This window comes from Hibiscus syriacus, unplaced genomic scaffold (assembly GCF_006381635.1).
Source record: "Hibiscus syriacus cultivar Baekdansim isolate YM2019G1 unplaced genomic scaffold, ASM638163v2 tig00110481_pilon, whole genome shotgun sequence".
NCBI lineage: Eukaryota > Viridiplantae > Streptophyta > Magnoliopsida > Malvales > Malvaceae > Hibiscus > Hibiscus syriacus.
This window is the reverse complement of record NW_024062757.1, coordinates 267,428-282,317: the sequence shown is the minus strand read 5'-3', so window position 1 is coordinate 282,317 and position 14,890 is coordinate 267,428. Positions and strand designations below refer to the sequence as shown.

The 14,890-nt window shown below is 33.1% G+C and overlaps 2 protein-coding genes across 3 annotated transcripts; one reads left to right on the top strand and one right to left on the bottom strand.

Moving 5' to 3' along the window:
• The first annotated feature begins 7,308 nt into the window (after positions 1 to 7,308).
• On the top strand, positions 7,309 to 8,247 carry LOC120128488 (protein BPS1, chloroplastic-like). The gene has a single exon (XM_039146171.1). The coding sequence runs from the start codon at positions 7,309 to 7,311 to the stop codon at positions 8,245 to 8,247; it is 939 nt and encodes a 312-aa protein (XP_039002102.1).
• Positions 8,248 to 8,403: 156 nt separating this feature from the next.
• On the bottom strand, positions 8,404 to 11,893 carry LOC120128505 (agamous-like MADS-box protein AGL15). 2 transcript variants are annotated; one of them, XM_039146182.1, is made up of 8 exons: positions 11,414 to 11,893; positions 10,449 to 10,527; positions 10,106 to 10,170; positions 9,906 to 10,005; positions 9,753 to 9,794; positions 9,222 to 9,257; positions 8,959 to 9,131; positions 8,404 to 8,751 (listed from the first exon to the last, which is right to left on the bottom strand). In XM_039146182.1, exons 1-8 carry the CDS (start codon positions 11,593 to 11,595, stop codon positions 8,616 to 8,618), a joined length of 813 nt encoding a protein of 270 aa, XP_039002113.1. In that variant the 5' UTR covers positions 11,596 to 11,893; the 3' UTR covers positions 8,404 to 8,615. The 2 variants fall into 2 exon arrangements, with proteins under 2 accessions (XP_039002113.1, XP_039002112.1); XM_039146181.1 differs by having other exon boundaries at positions 8,410 to 8,751; positions 9,222 to 9,263; positions 11,414 to 11,892.
• Positions 11,894 to 14,890: the final 2,997 nt, after the last annotated feature.

The window sequence follows — 14,890 nt, the reverse complement described above, 5'->3', positions numbered from 1 at the left end:
ACTTATTAATGTATGCTTATAATTATGCATAAATTAGATTGCATGAGCCTTTAAGATATTCTTTAAAACTCAGTGGATACTATGAAATGAGATAAAACCACTAGTAAAGGCTAAGGTAGTACTACTAAGGCTCAGGTGATAGTGTGAGGCCAAAAATATATATATGCTTAATAAGATACTATTGTGAGTAAAAATATCAAGCATAATTCTTTAAGAAAGCCTTAAGAAGAGAAAATTTATAAATAATTTATTGGAAAATAGTGTGATGAGTATGAAAATGCATGTCTAGGATTGGTTCTATAAAGACTTGGTACTTAAGCGTGCCTAGTGCACCACCTCTCTTTCATAGAAACCTACCTGGTGCATTGTTCATTACTATGCTCACTATTCCAATTTATAAAATACTATGACAAGATAAAAAAAACTCTTAAAACTTAGTGCAGAAGTTAAAATAGTATAGATTAATTTGGTTGAGTGGAATACCAAATTTAGTCATAGTAAATAAAAAATATATGATGATCTCTTTAAGGCTAATATGTTGAATATCATGAATGAGTATATGATAGACTCTATTGCTACTAAAAGTGTGTTGTAGCTATTAAATCTCTAAGTGATTTTCCTAAGTAGAGGAAAGAAAAGAGATTATCTATTTCATAATGGTTTATGCATTTTAATCTTAATGATTTGTAACTTATCAAAACTTTGAGAATTATGTGTAAACAAAACTTGATTTTGTTAAAATATAGTTTTATGGCTAAAACTCATAACAAACTTTACTCTAGTATGAGTGAGTATTTGTTTACACGTTTTACAAGACACTTATGGATATCCTAAAATGTTAGAAATGTGGGGGTTTCTTAAAATGTAGATTAAATGCATAAACTTAAATAGAAAATATTCTATCAACTTCTTCTAGTATTCCTGCTAGGTCTTCTCAAGAAATTGATTTCGAGACTAGAAGAAGTAAAAGGCTATTTGGACCAAATTTTACCACTTCCTTTATTTCTGAGATAAATGATTTAGACTCTCTTTCTGATCATATAGATTAAATATTATAGGAGGATCCTAAAAGGCTATAAGATCTATCGATACTAGTTCTAGAAAAGCGTTATTAATGATGAACTAGAATCGATAATGTCTAATCATACTTGAGAATTAGTTGACTTGCCTAGAGGATTTAAACCAATCTGTAACAAATGAATTTTCCGGAAGAAAATGAGACCAGATGGTTTGATCCAGTGGTATAAGGCAAGGCTAGTTGTCAAAGGGTTCACTCAAAAGTTTGTTTTAGACTACTTTGTTCCTTACTATCCCGTTATGAACATCTCAATGATTCGTGCATTATTTTCACTAGTCTCCATTCAAAAGTTACGAGTACATCAAATAGATGTTAAGACTGCATATTTGAAAGGAGATCTAGATGAGGAGATCTATATGAGAACAATGGTACAAGAAATTTCATAAAACTATACTTAGTTTTGGTTTTGTTGTGAATGGTTCGGATGCTTGCGTGTATTCGAGGATGTTTGATACTGATTGAGTCATCATAAGTTTTGTATGTTGATGACATGTTGATTTTCAGTTCTAACATTGAGTCCATTAACAAAACAAACGGTTTCTTGTCCACTAAATTTGAGATGATGGATCTGGGAGAAGTTGATGTAATCTTAGGAGTCAAAATTACTGGAAAGGGATTTTCTTTATGTCAAGCACACTATCTTGAGAAAGTGTTAATGAAATTTGACAGTTTTGATGTCGTCCCTGTTCGAACTCTTGTGACACTAGCATATATCTCTTTAAGAATAAAGAAAGTAGTGTTTCCCAAATAGAATATGCTAAATTAATCAGAATTTTAATGTTCTTAAAGAACTATACTCGGCCTGATATTGCTTATGTTGTGAGTAGACTAAGTAGATATACTCATAATCCGAGTGGTGAACACTGGATTGGTCTTAGACACTTACTGAAGTATCTTAAGTGTATTTTGGATTGGAAACTTGAGTTTGATGGCTATCCTGCGGTACTGAAAGGATATAGTGATGCCAATTGGGTTTCTGATAATGATGAGGTAAGCTCTACGAGTGGGTATGTTTTTACTTTAGATGGAGCAGCAATCTTGTGAAAATCATCAAAGTAGACATGTATTGCTCGTTCTACCATGGAGTCAGAGTTTATAGCTCTTGATCTAGCTGGGCAAGAAGTCAAGTGGCTTAGAAGCTTGTTAGCAAATATTCCGTTGTGGGGAAGACCGATTCCTCCAGTTTTATTGTTGTGTGATTCACAAGCTGCGATATATGTGGCTAAGAACCAAACTTACAATGGTAAGAAAAGACACATTCGCATAAGACATGAATCAGTTAGACACTTAATAAAGAATGGAGTGCTCTCTTTAGAGTATATGAAGTCGGAAAGGAACCTAGCAGATCCGCTTACCAAAGGGTTAAGTCGAAAGCTAGTCCTAGATTCGTCGAGGGGGATGGGTCTCAAGCCCATTGGTTGAGGAATTCATGGTGGATACCCAACTTAATTATCTAAGTTCCATGTGGTCAAACGAAACCATGTAAAGACTCATAGTGCACATTCCTACTGCCTATCCCTATGATGAATAATGTGCATGCCCAGGATGAGCTTAATTGCTCTTAATAAATTCATAGCTCATGCTTTGGGTGGTCTTAGTGAGAAAGACTTGATGAATTTACCGATTTTGGTTGAATATCTATTCTTAATAAGTTCATAACCCAGAGTTGAGTGGGTAGTTCTAATCGCGAAGGACTAGATGAACTTACCGCTTGAGATGATGAGTTTTATTAAACTCTTAATGAATTCAAACCCAAGATTTTGGGAGTTCCTAGTGAGAAGGACATATTGAATGGGAGTTCCTAGTGAGAATGACATATTGAATTCACCAAATTATGAGGTTGAATATTTATTCTTAATGATTTCTTAGCCCAGAGTTTGGGTGGTTCATTAATAATGAACTTGAAGAAAATCACCATACCCTTTGTGAGGTTGAGCTTTTATAAAAGCTCTTAATTATTTCATATCCCTGTTAAGGGTGGTTTATATCGAGATAAACTTGATGAAATAACCTATGTAAGTGAGAAGGGTTAGCCGCCTTCTATGAAAAATGTTGGGCCATTTTTCTAGCACACTTACTAAAATCCTGAGGTAAGATGGCCAAATATATACTTTTGTATATATATATCTTACACATCGAGGACTCAGGTGGATGAAGGGGTCAGTTGTGTGTTATGAGTTTACCCCCATCTTAGAAAGTTCCAGACTAGTTTCACTTATCTAAGAGAAGGATTGCTCATCATCACTATGTACTAGTTCCAGATACGTTCACTAGTGCTTAAGCAACTAATCTCGCTATTGCTCTTCTGGAAAGTTTGTTTTCGAGTTTCAGAAGAATTCTTTCGCATTAGTTGGGGAATGTTGGTAATGCTCAATCCCACATAGAGTTGGAAATACTAGTGGGAATGGTATTTAAGGTTTACATTCTCCATTCTCTTGTTGAGTGATAGAGAACAAGGCGTGGTAATACGTGTCTTTGACATGTCCACACAAATACTATCTTTTTAGAGAAAATTCGTAAGGAATTTTTCTCTAAAAGATTAAATGAAAAATGTGAAAGATTCATCTTATATTTATAGGCTACTGAGACTGTTAAAGTTCGAATATTTCAGATGATAACAATTGATTATTAGTTGTTTGAAATTAAATAAATTAAACAATTATTTTTTCTAAATTAAATCATAATTTAAGATGTATCTAGACTGATTTTCAGCTTTGTTCATGGGAGAGACAAACTGTTAATATCAAGAGTTACATGAGTTATATGATTTAATTTCAGGAGTTATAACTGTTTAATGCAATGAACATAGACTCTTTTTTGAGCCAGATTCATCAAGAGGAGTTACAAAAAGGGTTTAAATTCAGAATTAAAATCAAATTTAATTTGATTTTCTTGTTGGACGGATTTACCCTTACTTCTAGCCTATAAATAGAGAGTTAAATTCAGCTTCTCAATACACACTCTCAACATTCTGAATTCACTCTCCAAGTGTTTTCTAAACTTGTTATCTGTGTGTTTTCCGATCAGAAGTGCAATACCACCAGCAGTCCACTCCGATTTCGGGTGTACGAAATTTGGAGCGACCGTGTTAACCTCGGGGGACGGTCCGCCTACTGCAGCAATTACACACATCGGGGCGAATTCGTTTCTAAGGCAGTGGTTAATACCACGACACGGTTAATCGGTTCTTTATTTATATATTTTCAATATATATTTTTCCAGTCAATGCTAATGTCTCGTTTTGCAGCAGTCTATTTTACCAACACAAATATACATCTTATTCTTGAGAAATTGGAGATCATCGGTTGCCCATCTCTCCGTTACTTTCCAGAAGGTAAGTTACCAACTACCCTTAAAGTGCTTAAGATTTGGGATTGCTTGAAGCTAGAGCCCCTTTATGATAGGATGCTGCCTAACAATGCATCACTTGAATACATTGATATTTGTAAGTGTTCAACTCTAATAAGCTTTCCGGAACCACTATGCAAACTCATGTCGCTGGTAGAATTAAATATAAGCAATTGCCAAAATCTGTATTTGTGGATAGACGTGAATCGTCAATAACTATAAAATTTTTAAAAATATATTATTTTATAATTAATCGAAGAACTTTTTAAATATCAATAACTAAATTTATTATTATAAACAGATTTAATTCTTATTTAGAGTTGTTGCCTTGAAATTTCAACATTTAATTCTATTAAATCTAAGAACACGTTTAACAGACTTATCATGTAGAGCGGTCCATTTTAGAACGGGGGGGGGGGGGTTTTCAGTTTTCCTTTTGACTTTGAACTTTTTATAAATTAATTTTATGGCTATTTATTACGTAATTTGTAATAAATCTAAAATAATATAAAATAATATATATTTAAATACTCATTCGATAATAAATATTTATATCTCGTAGAGATAGTATTAGCCCATATTATTAATGTATGGATAATATTTTTTTCACAAGATTTAAATATTTATTTATTTATTTATTATTATTATTATTATATATAGATTTAAAAGATATCATCTCTCATTAGAATCCGATTATCAAATAGTAATAGATAGGAGTATAAACGAATCGAGTTTGAACAAATAAAATTGTGTCTATGTTCGTTGTTTATTTTTTGAAGGTGTTCATGTTGAGTTCATGTTCGTTTAATTTTTTTAGTATCGTGTTTGTGTCTATTTATTTATTTTTTAAGGTGCTCGTGTTTGTTTATTTAAAACGTTCACGAACGTGTTCGTTTAATGTTCGTGAACACGTTCTTTTAAATGTTCGAGAACATGTTCGCTTATATGTTTGTTTAGCATTCGTGAACATTTTCTTCTATCATTTGTGAACATACTTGTTTATCATTCAATAAATGAACATATATGTTCGTGAACTAGTGCTAAAACTTCTTAAGATTCATAATTTAAACTCCAAATTTCATTATATATTAAATTTACGATGTACTTTCACTAACATAAAAAATATAAAAACAATAAGTCAACTTAAACGAGTTTATTTGAGAACATAAACGAACCGAATACACCTTTCTTTGTGTTCGTTCATTTATTGAATGAGCATAAAAATTTTGTTTATACTCGTTTATATAGTTTAATAAACGCTCTATTCATTTATACCATTCTCGATAGACATTTTCCGTATTGCTTTCCAGAAAGACGTGTAGGAGATTTCAATAGTATGAAAAGAAAGGGACAGTTTTAGGAAATCAATTTCTAAAATGTGTGGAACTCATCCAACACATGAGTTTGTGGCAATAGTATTTGTGATTTGAAATTCGAATAACAACATTAACGACTCCAAAAATATTTTTAAGATAAATATATTTATATAAATAATATAAAATTTGTATATGAAGAAAATATAAACATAATTTTAAGATGTATATAACCGATAAAATAAATATTAAAAAAATTAAATTTTAAGACCAACATGTGATCATTCTAAAAAAAAGTTACATAGGCTAGTGAGTTGGAAGCTTCTTACATTTGGTCAATGCAGCACCAGGCTGTTGAACCCATGACTTTGCTTCACGTGTAGGAACGAGCACATACAGCTAAGCCCCATTTTTTCTTTACTCAAGATGATCAATGGCCAATATTAGTTCCCATTCCACACGCCTTTAATCATTTCATGTGTAAAAAAAAAAACCTAATCACATAAATTTATTAGATATTTATTAAAAATTGTAAATTACACAAATCGTCATTGGATTAAAAAACAATATATAATCATTTTCGTTTCGTTTTAATTAAGATGGAGTATCGACTGTCATGAGTTGAGATGGGTATGAGACCCAACCTGACAGGTCATTTATGATGAAAAATACATGATCCGAAAAAATTATAATTTTACCTTATGTTAAGGATAATTGTAATAATACTCCTCCATATATTTTTCAATTAAGTTCCTATTTTTTATTGAATAAAGTTAATACTTTTTTAATAAATATATTATTTCATGTCGGGTTGGGTCAGGTTTGAGTCGAGTGGAAGGTGTATATTTATCAGGTCAACTTTGGGTCGAGTGAAAGATGTATAATTTTCAGGTTGGGTCAGGAGGACCAAAAATCTAATCCAACCCGACCCAACCTACGCCCATCCCTAGTCGTGAGTTAGATGACGTGGTATGTTAGTAAAAAAAAGTTCATTTTTTTTATTTAAACCCTTGAATTCTGATCAAAGAAAGCCGTGGAGAAGATAGGCGTGGGAAGAAAACGTATGGAAAAAGAGGGTACATTTATATCTTACCCCTAAACTATTTAATTGATCAGTTGAACCAGATTGGTAATTATACAAACAGTAAAAAATGACTTAGATTTTTAATCAATCAAACTAATTGAACTGAAAATTATCTGGACCAGTTGAACATAAATTTAACGTTAATTACAGAACATGTAAACAGGTTTCCCGGTCTCCAAAATCCAACAGGACAGTCTTTGCTTGCAAATTACTCTTAAGACTCCCAATTGTCCTTACAAAACCGTGTTCCGAATGCACTAAAAAGGAACAGGATAAGACCATTTGACCACAGCTAAGAAAAGTGGCCTGTTGTTTTACAACTTCTGTTCCTGTATTTGTTGAGCTCAAGCAACTGCTTCGTCTTCACTTTCCTTCTCTCCAATGAATGTATAAAAACCTCCAGATATCAACGCATCTTACACCCATAAACAAATTAAAAACTTCATCAAAACTAAACCCAAAAAAAAACTTCTCTTTTGTTGCCAATGGTACTCTTGGTACAAAAGCTCAGAAAATTCTACTCCAAGCTGGAAAATCACCACCACCACCGAGCAGAGGTTGATGTTTTGTCGGCTTCTTTACAGGCTTTCAGGTCCGATGTTGCGAATTACATGAACCAGTTGTTGTCGTTTAATCCGGAACCCAGATCAAAAGTCTTGTCTCTTTCATGGATCAAACGATGTCTCGAGCTCCTTCCCATGATCAACAAGGCGTTTATAAAGCTAGTCGATGACATGGACTACCCCATGACCAGCTGGGAAGCTGCTTCTCTCGACGAGTATCTCAATTACGGCTTGCATTTGCTGGACCTTCTAAATTCCGTTAGTTCCTCTCTTTCTCACCTGTCGCATGCTAGGCTTTCAATCGCACACGGCCTCAACCTCGTGGAGAATTCACCTTCCATGGCTATAAAGCATCTCAAGCCGATGCAGCCACAAAGTTCAAGCAAGGACGTCAAGGGATTGTTAAACGAGGAAGATTGCGAGGGGAAGTTTGGTTCTTGCAAGGAAAGGGTAATCAATGAAGCTATGATGGAGATAAAGAGCATTGGGTTTTGGGTATTTGGGGTTGTTTTGGCTTCCTTGTCGGGTGAGACCAGACCGTACTTGGAGATGAAACAAGTGATTTCAGGCTTCGATAAAGCTTCTTCATTGATCGGTGTAATGGATTCATGTGTGTTCTATGTTGTAGTGGAGAAAGGTGAGACATTGAAAGAGGTTAAGGAGCTTAACAGTGCAGCAGGTTCACTGGTATCAGCAATTGTCTCTGGGAAAACAAGTGATGCCGCCATGGATTTGGAGGGGAAATTGAGTGTTTTCGAGGAGGAGATTGAAGTATTGGAAAAGCAAGTGGATGCCTTGTTTTCCAAGGTATTGGCAACCAGAAATGAACTGCTTCACGGTGTTAGGCAACTCAAGCAATGACATCGAATTAACAATTTCTTGTGTAAATAGAAAAAGAAACATTCATACATTTGTTCTCCTTTTTTTTATATATTGCTATCTTCAAAATTATTAATGGAAATGGAACAGTTTTACTTGTAACTTGTACTTGCAGGGAAGATTAACTTGGTCCATTTTGATACAAAAGGAAAGCCTATTTGCGAATATAGTCTCTTTTTCCCCAATAACTGTTGATACTAAAAGTACATCCAATATACTGATATGAAACATCTATAACTTCACTGTGATTCGAACAAAGGGTTCTTTAAAAGAACTACCGAACTAGACTCGATTGTACCATACCCATATCTAAGTTTTGTCATCTCTGTTAGGGCCCCCCAATCCCATATCTAAGTTTTGTCATCTCTGTTAGGGACCAAGGGGACGGAGTTACAGAAAGAATCAAACTGCCCCAATTGGCTCTCTGAGTTAATGGAACGGCTTTCTCTTTCGGGTTTCTTTCTTTTGGGATAATCACTTGGCAACCTGATATCGCAGAGACAAATATAGTGAGTTAGTCTACAAGAACGGACAATAGTGGTGAAAAGGGCAACAACTTCATTTTGGTCAGCAAGTGCAATCGATATCAAACAATCAAGGAACACTTGGGCAACGGTAGAATGGAATGAAGTAATGACTTCATTGTTATAGTTAATCTCAAGAACATACTACCCAAATATAAGATATGCATACCCTAAATGCAAGGTAGTGTCTGAATCTCCCTTTTCAACAGTGCAAGCACAGGTGCCATCTGGACTGGGAATACTAAGACTCATGAGAGTATTTTTCCTTTCGACGGGATAGTGTTCGAGATAGGATCGGGACAGGTGATCAGCTGATGGAAAGAAACCTCTTAGCTCCTCAACCTGCATCAGTAGGCACAAGTAAAAATAGGTTACGTATAACCCAAACCATAATGAATGGTTTTCGGTTTTGTCTACAGAAATATAACTTGCCTGTCTGCGTAAAGTTTCATTCTCAAGCAATGCCCGCTGCTCCTGGAAACAGAAATTCAGATGAACTAATTAACTGGATGGGATTTTTAAACTTTTTTTTTAAAAAAAATTAATCTTTTATATGCATATATATATTAATCCACTTCATTGGCAGATATACAACAAGAAAGATGCATGGAACTGTAACTTTTAGCCCTTTTCAGTGTGTTATTTAAAAAACTAAATTACTTTCATCAACTTTCCATTACCCACTTTCCTCCCATCCTTCTGGTTCCCACCATTTGCATCCTACCATCCTTATTATTCTCGGTTTAGAGTAACTTCAAGTGTTTATAGCCAATGTTTTGCAAGTTCCATGAGACCTTGCCTCCACACAAAAAGTATGATCAAGCATTCTCCTTATGAAGATCAAATTTTCTTTTCAAAATGAGCCTATAGTTGGTGATAACCATAGGCGTAGAATCCATCTTTATTGTTCAAAAACATGGTTTCTAGACAATACAAAGACATGCAGAGTGGGATCCGACATACCTGTACTCTCGATTGCTCTAGCTGTTCCATAAGCACTTGTTCCTGAAACGGTAGATTTTGTATTAAGGCCTCTTGAGTTAAGAGATTGTTTGTAGAAATAAGTATGTAATTAACCGAATAGATCCGATGAATTTAGAGAAAATGTCATACAACCTTCTTCTCCTTCACAGATAACAACCCTTCACTAAGCTGCTGCTCCAGGACGTCAAGCTCTTTCAAGCTCATGCTGGTCAAGTTCTTACCCAACAGCTGTCTATAAAGTCAGAAAAATAATTAGCTTAACGGAAAGTAATATCTCTGTATGGAAGAAAAATATAACAGTTAACACAAAACAGATATTTAAGATGACATACAATTGTTTCATTTGCAGCTTTGCAACTTCATCCTTCAGATTTTCTGTTTCCTTAGAGTCTTGTTTCTTCATACAAGTATACTTGAAATCATCAGTATGAATACTTACAGCATATACAACTATTGTAAGAAAAAAATAAATGAAACAGAAACATGTTTGGAAAAAAAAAATTTAGTCATCTTATTTCGATTGGTAGTAACCACATGCCATGCACAATTTAAGTCTTAGATTCCAACTTCCAATTATCATCTTGAGATACAACATGGAAAAATTGATGATGATGTCGAAATATGTTGTTCCGAGACAAAAGGGATTTGCATTTGTAAGCATAAAATGCAGATTACCTCTGCTTTATGTTCCATTAGAGGCCTCTCTGGAGAACCTTGCACACACTTGTTGTATCTGGAAAATGTTTTCTTCATGCTGCACAAATGAACAAATGATTAAACTATGAACCCAATCTACACAATGAAACAAACAATGCTTAAGAAAGCAAAGCACTTTATGATCTCCTATAGCAGGATGCTTCCACTATCTCACTAATCTGCGATCATCGAAGCTAACATGTAGAAACCGACATAGATTAACATGTCCCAATCCTTCAAAGAAGGTACCGTCCAAAATTTCAATAAACTCAATCATTTGGCATACCAAGTTTCCCTTGAAATTTCAATCAGAAACTCTCAGTTGGGATATGAAAGGGATGCAACTTTTCACTTGATGTAGGTATAAAAGCAATCAAGCAAAGAGAAATTGAAAATCTCATTACGACTCTATGCTTGCAATTCAAAACAAAACCTCTAAATTTCAACGTGTATCAGAAGAAAATATGTTGTTTATAAAAAGCTCCCCAAAAGTGAAAAATTCAAATTTGCATTAACACTTCCAATCCAAAAATCACATGCAATGCAACAATCAAGAAATAAACAGGTAACACACAATTTCACAAAAAAAGTCATTTCTTCCTTAAAAAAACATTTTCCCAGCTAAAAAGCTTAAATGATAATAAACTTAAGGTCGTTCATAAAATGCAACACTTCTGAAAACGGGGAGGAAAAGGTATAACTGAAGTTCATAATGAAATTGATAGAAAATGATAAAAACTCAAAACTATCAGCAGAAACAAATCGAAACAGACATGCAAGAATTTAAACAGATTAAAATTCCCAAAACCCACTAAACTTCTCAATCGGTGACCCCTGTTAAACACCAGTCTGATATAATCCAAAAAAAAACCACTCATGCAATGATAAAAATAAACATTTTTTTTAAAAAGAAAGAATCTTCATTTTTTATATGTAACGCATACCCAGAGCTGGAGTACTCGAAAAGTTTGCCGGTATTGGAGAAAATGATGACAGAAACCTCAGCATCACAGAGAATGGCGAGTTCCTTAGCCTTCTTAAGCAAACCCGCACGCCGCTTGGAGAATGTAACTTGCCTGCTGTTAGCGTTCTCTATTCTCTTTATCTCTATTTTCCCCCTACCCATTTTTCTCCTCTCTGCGCTGTTTCAGTTTCTCCTCAAAAACCCAGTAAAAGAAACGATTTTTTCAATTCAACCTTTGTTAGAACAAATGAAAAAAATGACCAACCACTTCTGGGTTTGAATTTAAATATCCTGCTTTTGATTACTAAGAGAAGAGAAAGCTTAATTTGGGGAGTAAGAGAAAGAAAGGATTTCCAAAATTAGAGAACGGGGGAAGATAGAAAAAAATATTAAAAAGGCTAGGCGTTTTGAAACTGGAAACGACAAGTTTCTTGCATGGCTCTCTGCAATTCTATTTACAGTGTGCTTCCATTATATATTCCTTTGCCACATTTGGAGAGGTTTACATTTTTTAGTTTTAGGCTTCTGATGCTGGACCCCACCTTCTTTTTCTGTGGTCCCCACTTAAATGGACTAATAAAAAAAAATTATCAATTGATGGGTTAAATTTGCTTGTTTTGTTTGAATCTTGGTTGCTATATTTGTTGCTATCTATAATGTGATTTTTGATAATTTTTTGAGAAGGGTACAAATGCATCTTTGGATTTGTTTTCAAGAATGGTAAATTGTGGCACTAGATATATGGGATTTGGTGGAATCTTTACCAAATATGGAGAGAAGTGTTAGAGTTTTATTTCCCATATTTGGAGTATTTCCTTATATTTCATCTCACAATGACCTTTCAATGGGTAGTTTTGCCCTACAGTAGCCTAATTTAATGTCAGGAAGCGGTAGGAAATGGGTACGACCGAAAATATTATAAAAATCATAACATTTTCGGTTGAATGATGTAATACCTCAAATTTTAGTTTGTGACTAAAATGTAAGTTTTGAAAGTTTAGTAGCTAAAGTATAAATTTAGAGAAGTTCATGAACCAAAAATGTAATTTTGAAAAGTTATATATATTTTAGCATGTAAATGAATAGTTTGGTCTAAAACAAGATTTTTTTTGGTAATCAGATTTTCAGTACGAGATTTGTGTTAAAAAATATAAAGCGTTAAAGTTCGGTATATAAATCAGATAATCGAATCGAGTCAAAATTTAATGAAAATTTGAAGGATGATGGATAAGGGTTAGAAATGTTATTTCTATATTTTAGATTTGAAAAACATAGCACAGATTGGTGTAATTTTTTAGATTTGGCCGTAATGGAATTTTCAAAAATTGCATGGATAAAGTAGAAAGTCAAAGCCAAATTCATTCATCTTTGACCAAGGAATATTTTAATGGAAAATTTTGCAATGTCAATTGGTAAATATCAAGTTTCATTAATGGTATTTTGGGATTTCTCGTTAATTGAATTTTAAATTCAATTAAATTAGTTTCAACGCCATGTGTAATAGGAAAATTACTAGAAAAATCAAGACTTCATCTTCCCCATCATTTTTCTGCTGTGAACCCTTACAAGGTGAGAAAAAAAGTTATTTTTCATTTTTTGAGCTATTTTAGTAGGATTTTGGATTAAGTTGTGAAATAGAAAAATGTTCTCCATCAAATTCTCTATCATTTGGTATAAGAAATTCAAGCTAAGCATGCTTGGATATTGAGATTTGTTGAGTAGGGTTTATGAAGGGTTTATGGGTTTTGATGATTTAATGAAAGATTATTATGTTTTTGGTGTTGGAGATTAATTCTAAGGCAAGAATGATGATTAAAAACATGTGTAGATATTTATATTAAGTTAGGCTAATTTAGGGTTTATGGAGAATTGATTTAATTGGTTGCTGTGATGATTAGAAATGCATGAATTTGATGTAAGGAAGATGAATTCATAGGGAAGCAATTAGGGGGAAAATGTTGAAAATTTTCTTATGGTCTAGAAATGATATTAGAAGAGTTTTATGTGAGATGGAGATCAATTTGGATCAATCTGGAAGCTTGAATTAGAAAAAGGGTTAGTTTGCAAGTTATGAGAATTGTGGGACTTAAATGTGTAAATGTGCAATTTGAGGTACTTAATGTTGATTTTTAATAAGCATATGCTGAAATTTTAAGTTGGAAAATTAGTTGGAACCAAAATACAATTTTATTAAAAGTATGATTTATGGATTATTTCCATAATATCTTTTATAAAGTTTTATGAATGATTTAAGGTATGAACTGCCCAAGTTATGATTTTTACGACAGTGAAATAAAAAATGATTATGATTTCTGAAATGTTGGTTATTAAATGATTATGATACGATTTAAAGCTTATTGTATGTTGCATTGAGAGTCATTGGTACAATTGGCATGCCATGAGGTGGAGTGATTATGATTCTGATTTGGTACATCTTTATATATATTACGTTTAGCACTGTTGATGTGAATGATATGATTACACTTGAAGTGCAAAGTTTGATTCTGATAATAGCATTGTAGTGCTTATTGCGCACACTCGTCTGACTCACGTACCTTGCATTCTCTTAAATATATTGTGGGTTACGATAATGGAATATGAACGTTCTGTAATGTGTCTGAATGAAAAGAAATTTTAAATGATTACTCTGTCTGTTATTGATTATTATGATTTTTGAGAAAATTATAAGTTGATTCTTTTCAGGTCATGATGAAGAAATAACTTAAGTTAATTGGTTTGAATGTTTTAAGATTTTGTCTGAGTTATTTTGAATATTTTAATGTATTTATGACCTTTATGTATATTTTAATCTCACCTTGAGTTATTACTGCCTCACAAAGTTTTATTAGCGCGTGATGATTTTCATGCATATGTTTGGATAAGGATTAGGATGTGCAGTGAGGAGCCTCTCAAATATCTTTTTGGAGATCATCTATACTATCAATATCAGTAAGACATCTATAATGTTACTTTTGACTAGTAGTGACATGTATGTTTATGTTATTAGTAGTTTATTTAGAATTAAGTTAAATGGTATGTAATAGTAACTAGGAACATTTTATTTTGACTAGACTAGTCATATATGTATCTATGAATGAGTAGTTTAAATAAATATATGAGTATATTCTAAAATGGTTTTTAAATGAAATGATGATTAGATAGTTCTATATAAGTTAGAAAACAATATCAAACTGCTTAATTTCTGCTTGGAAACGAATTTATTTTTAATGATTAAATATTTTTTTATTTTTTTATTAAGATCAATGGAATAGTTTTAAAGTTGGAATATAAATGTTTTAAAATGAAACAAAATTTTAAGCATTTATGTTCAGTGAAGGTTTGTAAAGTTGATGTGACATTTTTAGCTCATATTTCGATACACATATGGGCTATATGTGTTACCTTTATTGGTATTAGAGCTGCAGGTTTAGATGATTCTCAGCCTAAACCGAGCCTA

What these genes read in the sequence shown, in the direction of transcription:
- LOC120128505 (XM_039146181.1), bottom strand. Translation starts at nt 11,595, where the DNA reads ATGGGTAGGGGGAAAATAGAGATAAAGAGAATAGAGAACGCTAACAGC. An exon ending in AAGCTGCAAATGAAACAATT is followed by an intron (nt 10,006 to 10,105) that starts GTATGTCATCTT and finishes CTGACTTTATAG; the next exon opens with ACAGCTGTTGGGTAAGAACT. An exon ending in ATGAAACTTTACGCAGACAG is followed by an intron (nt 9,132 to 9,221) that starts GCAAGTTATATT and finishes CTACTGATGCAG; the next exon opens with GTTGAGGAGCTAAGAGGTTT.
- LOC120128488 (XM_039146171.1), top strand. Translation starts at nt 7,309, where the DNA reads ATGGTACTCTTGGTACAAAAGCTCAGAAAATTCTACTCCAAGCTGGAA.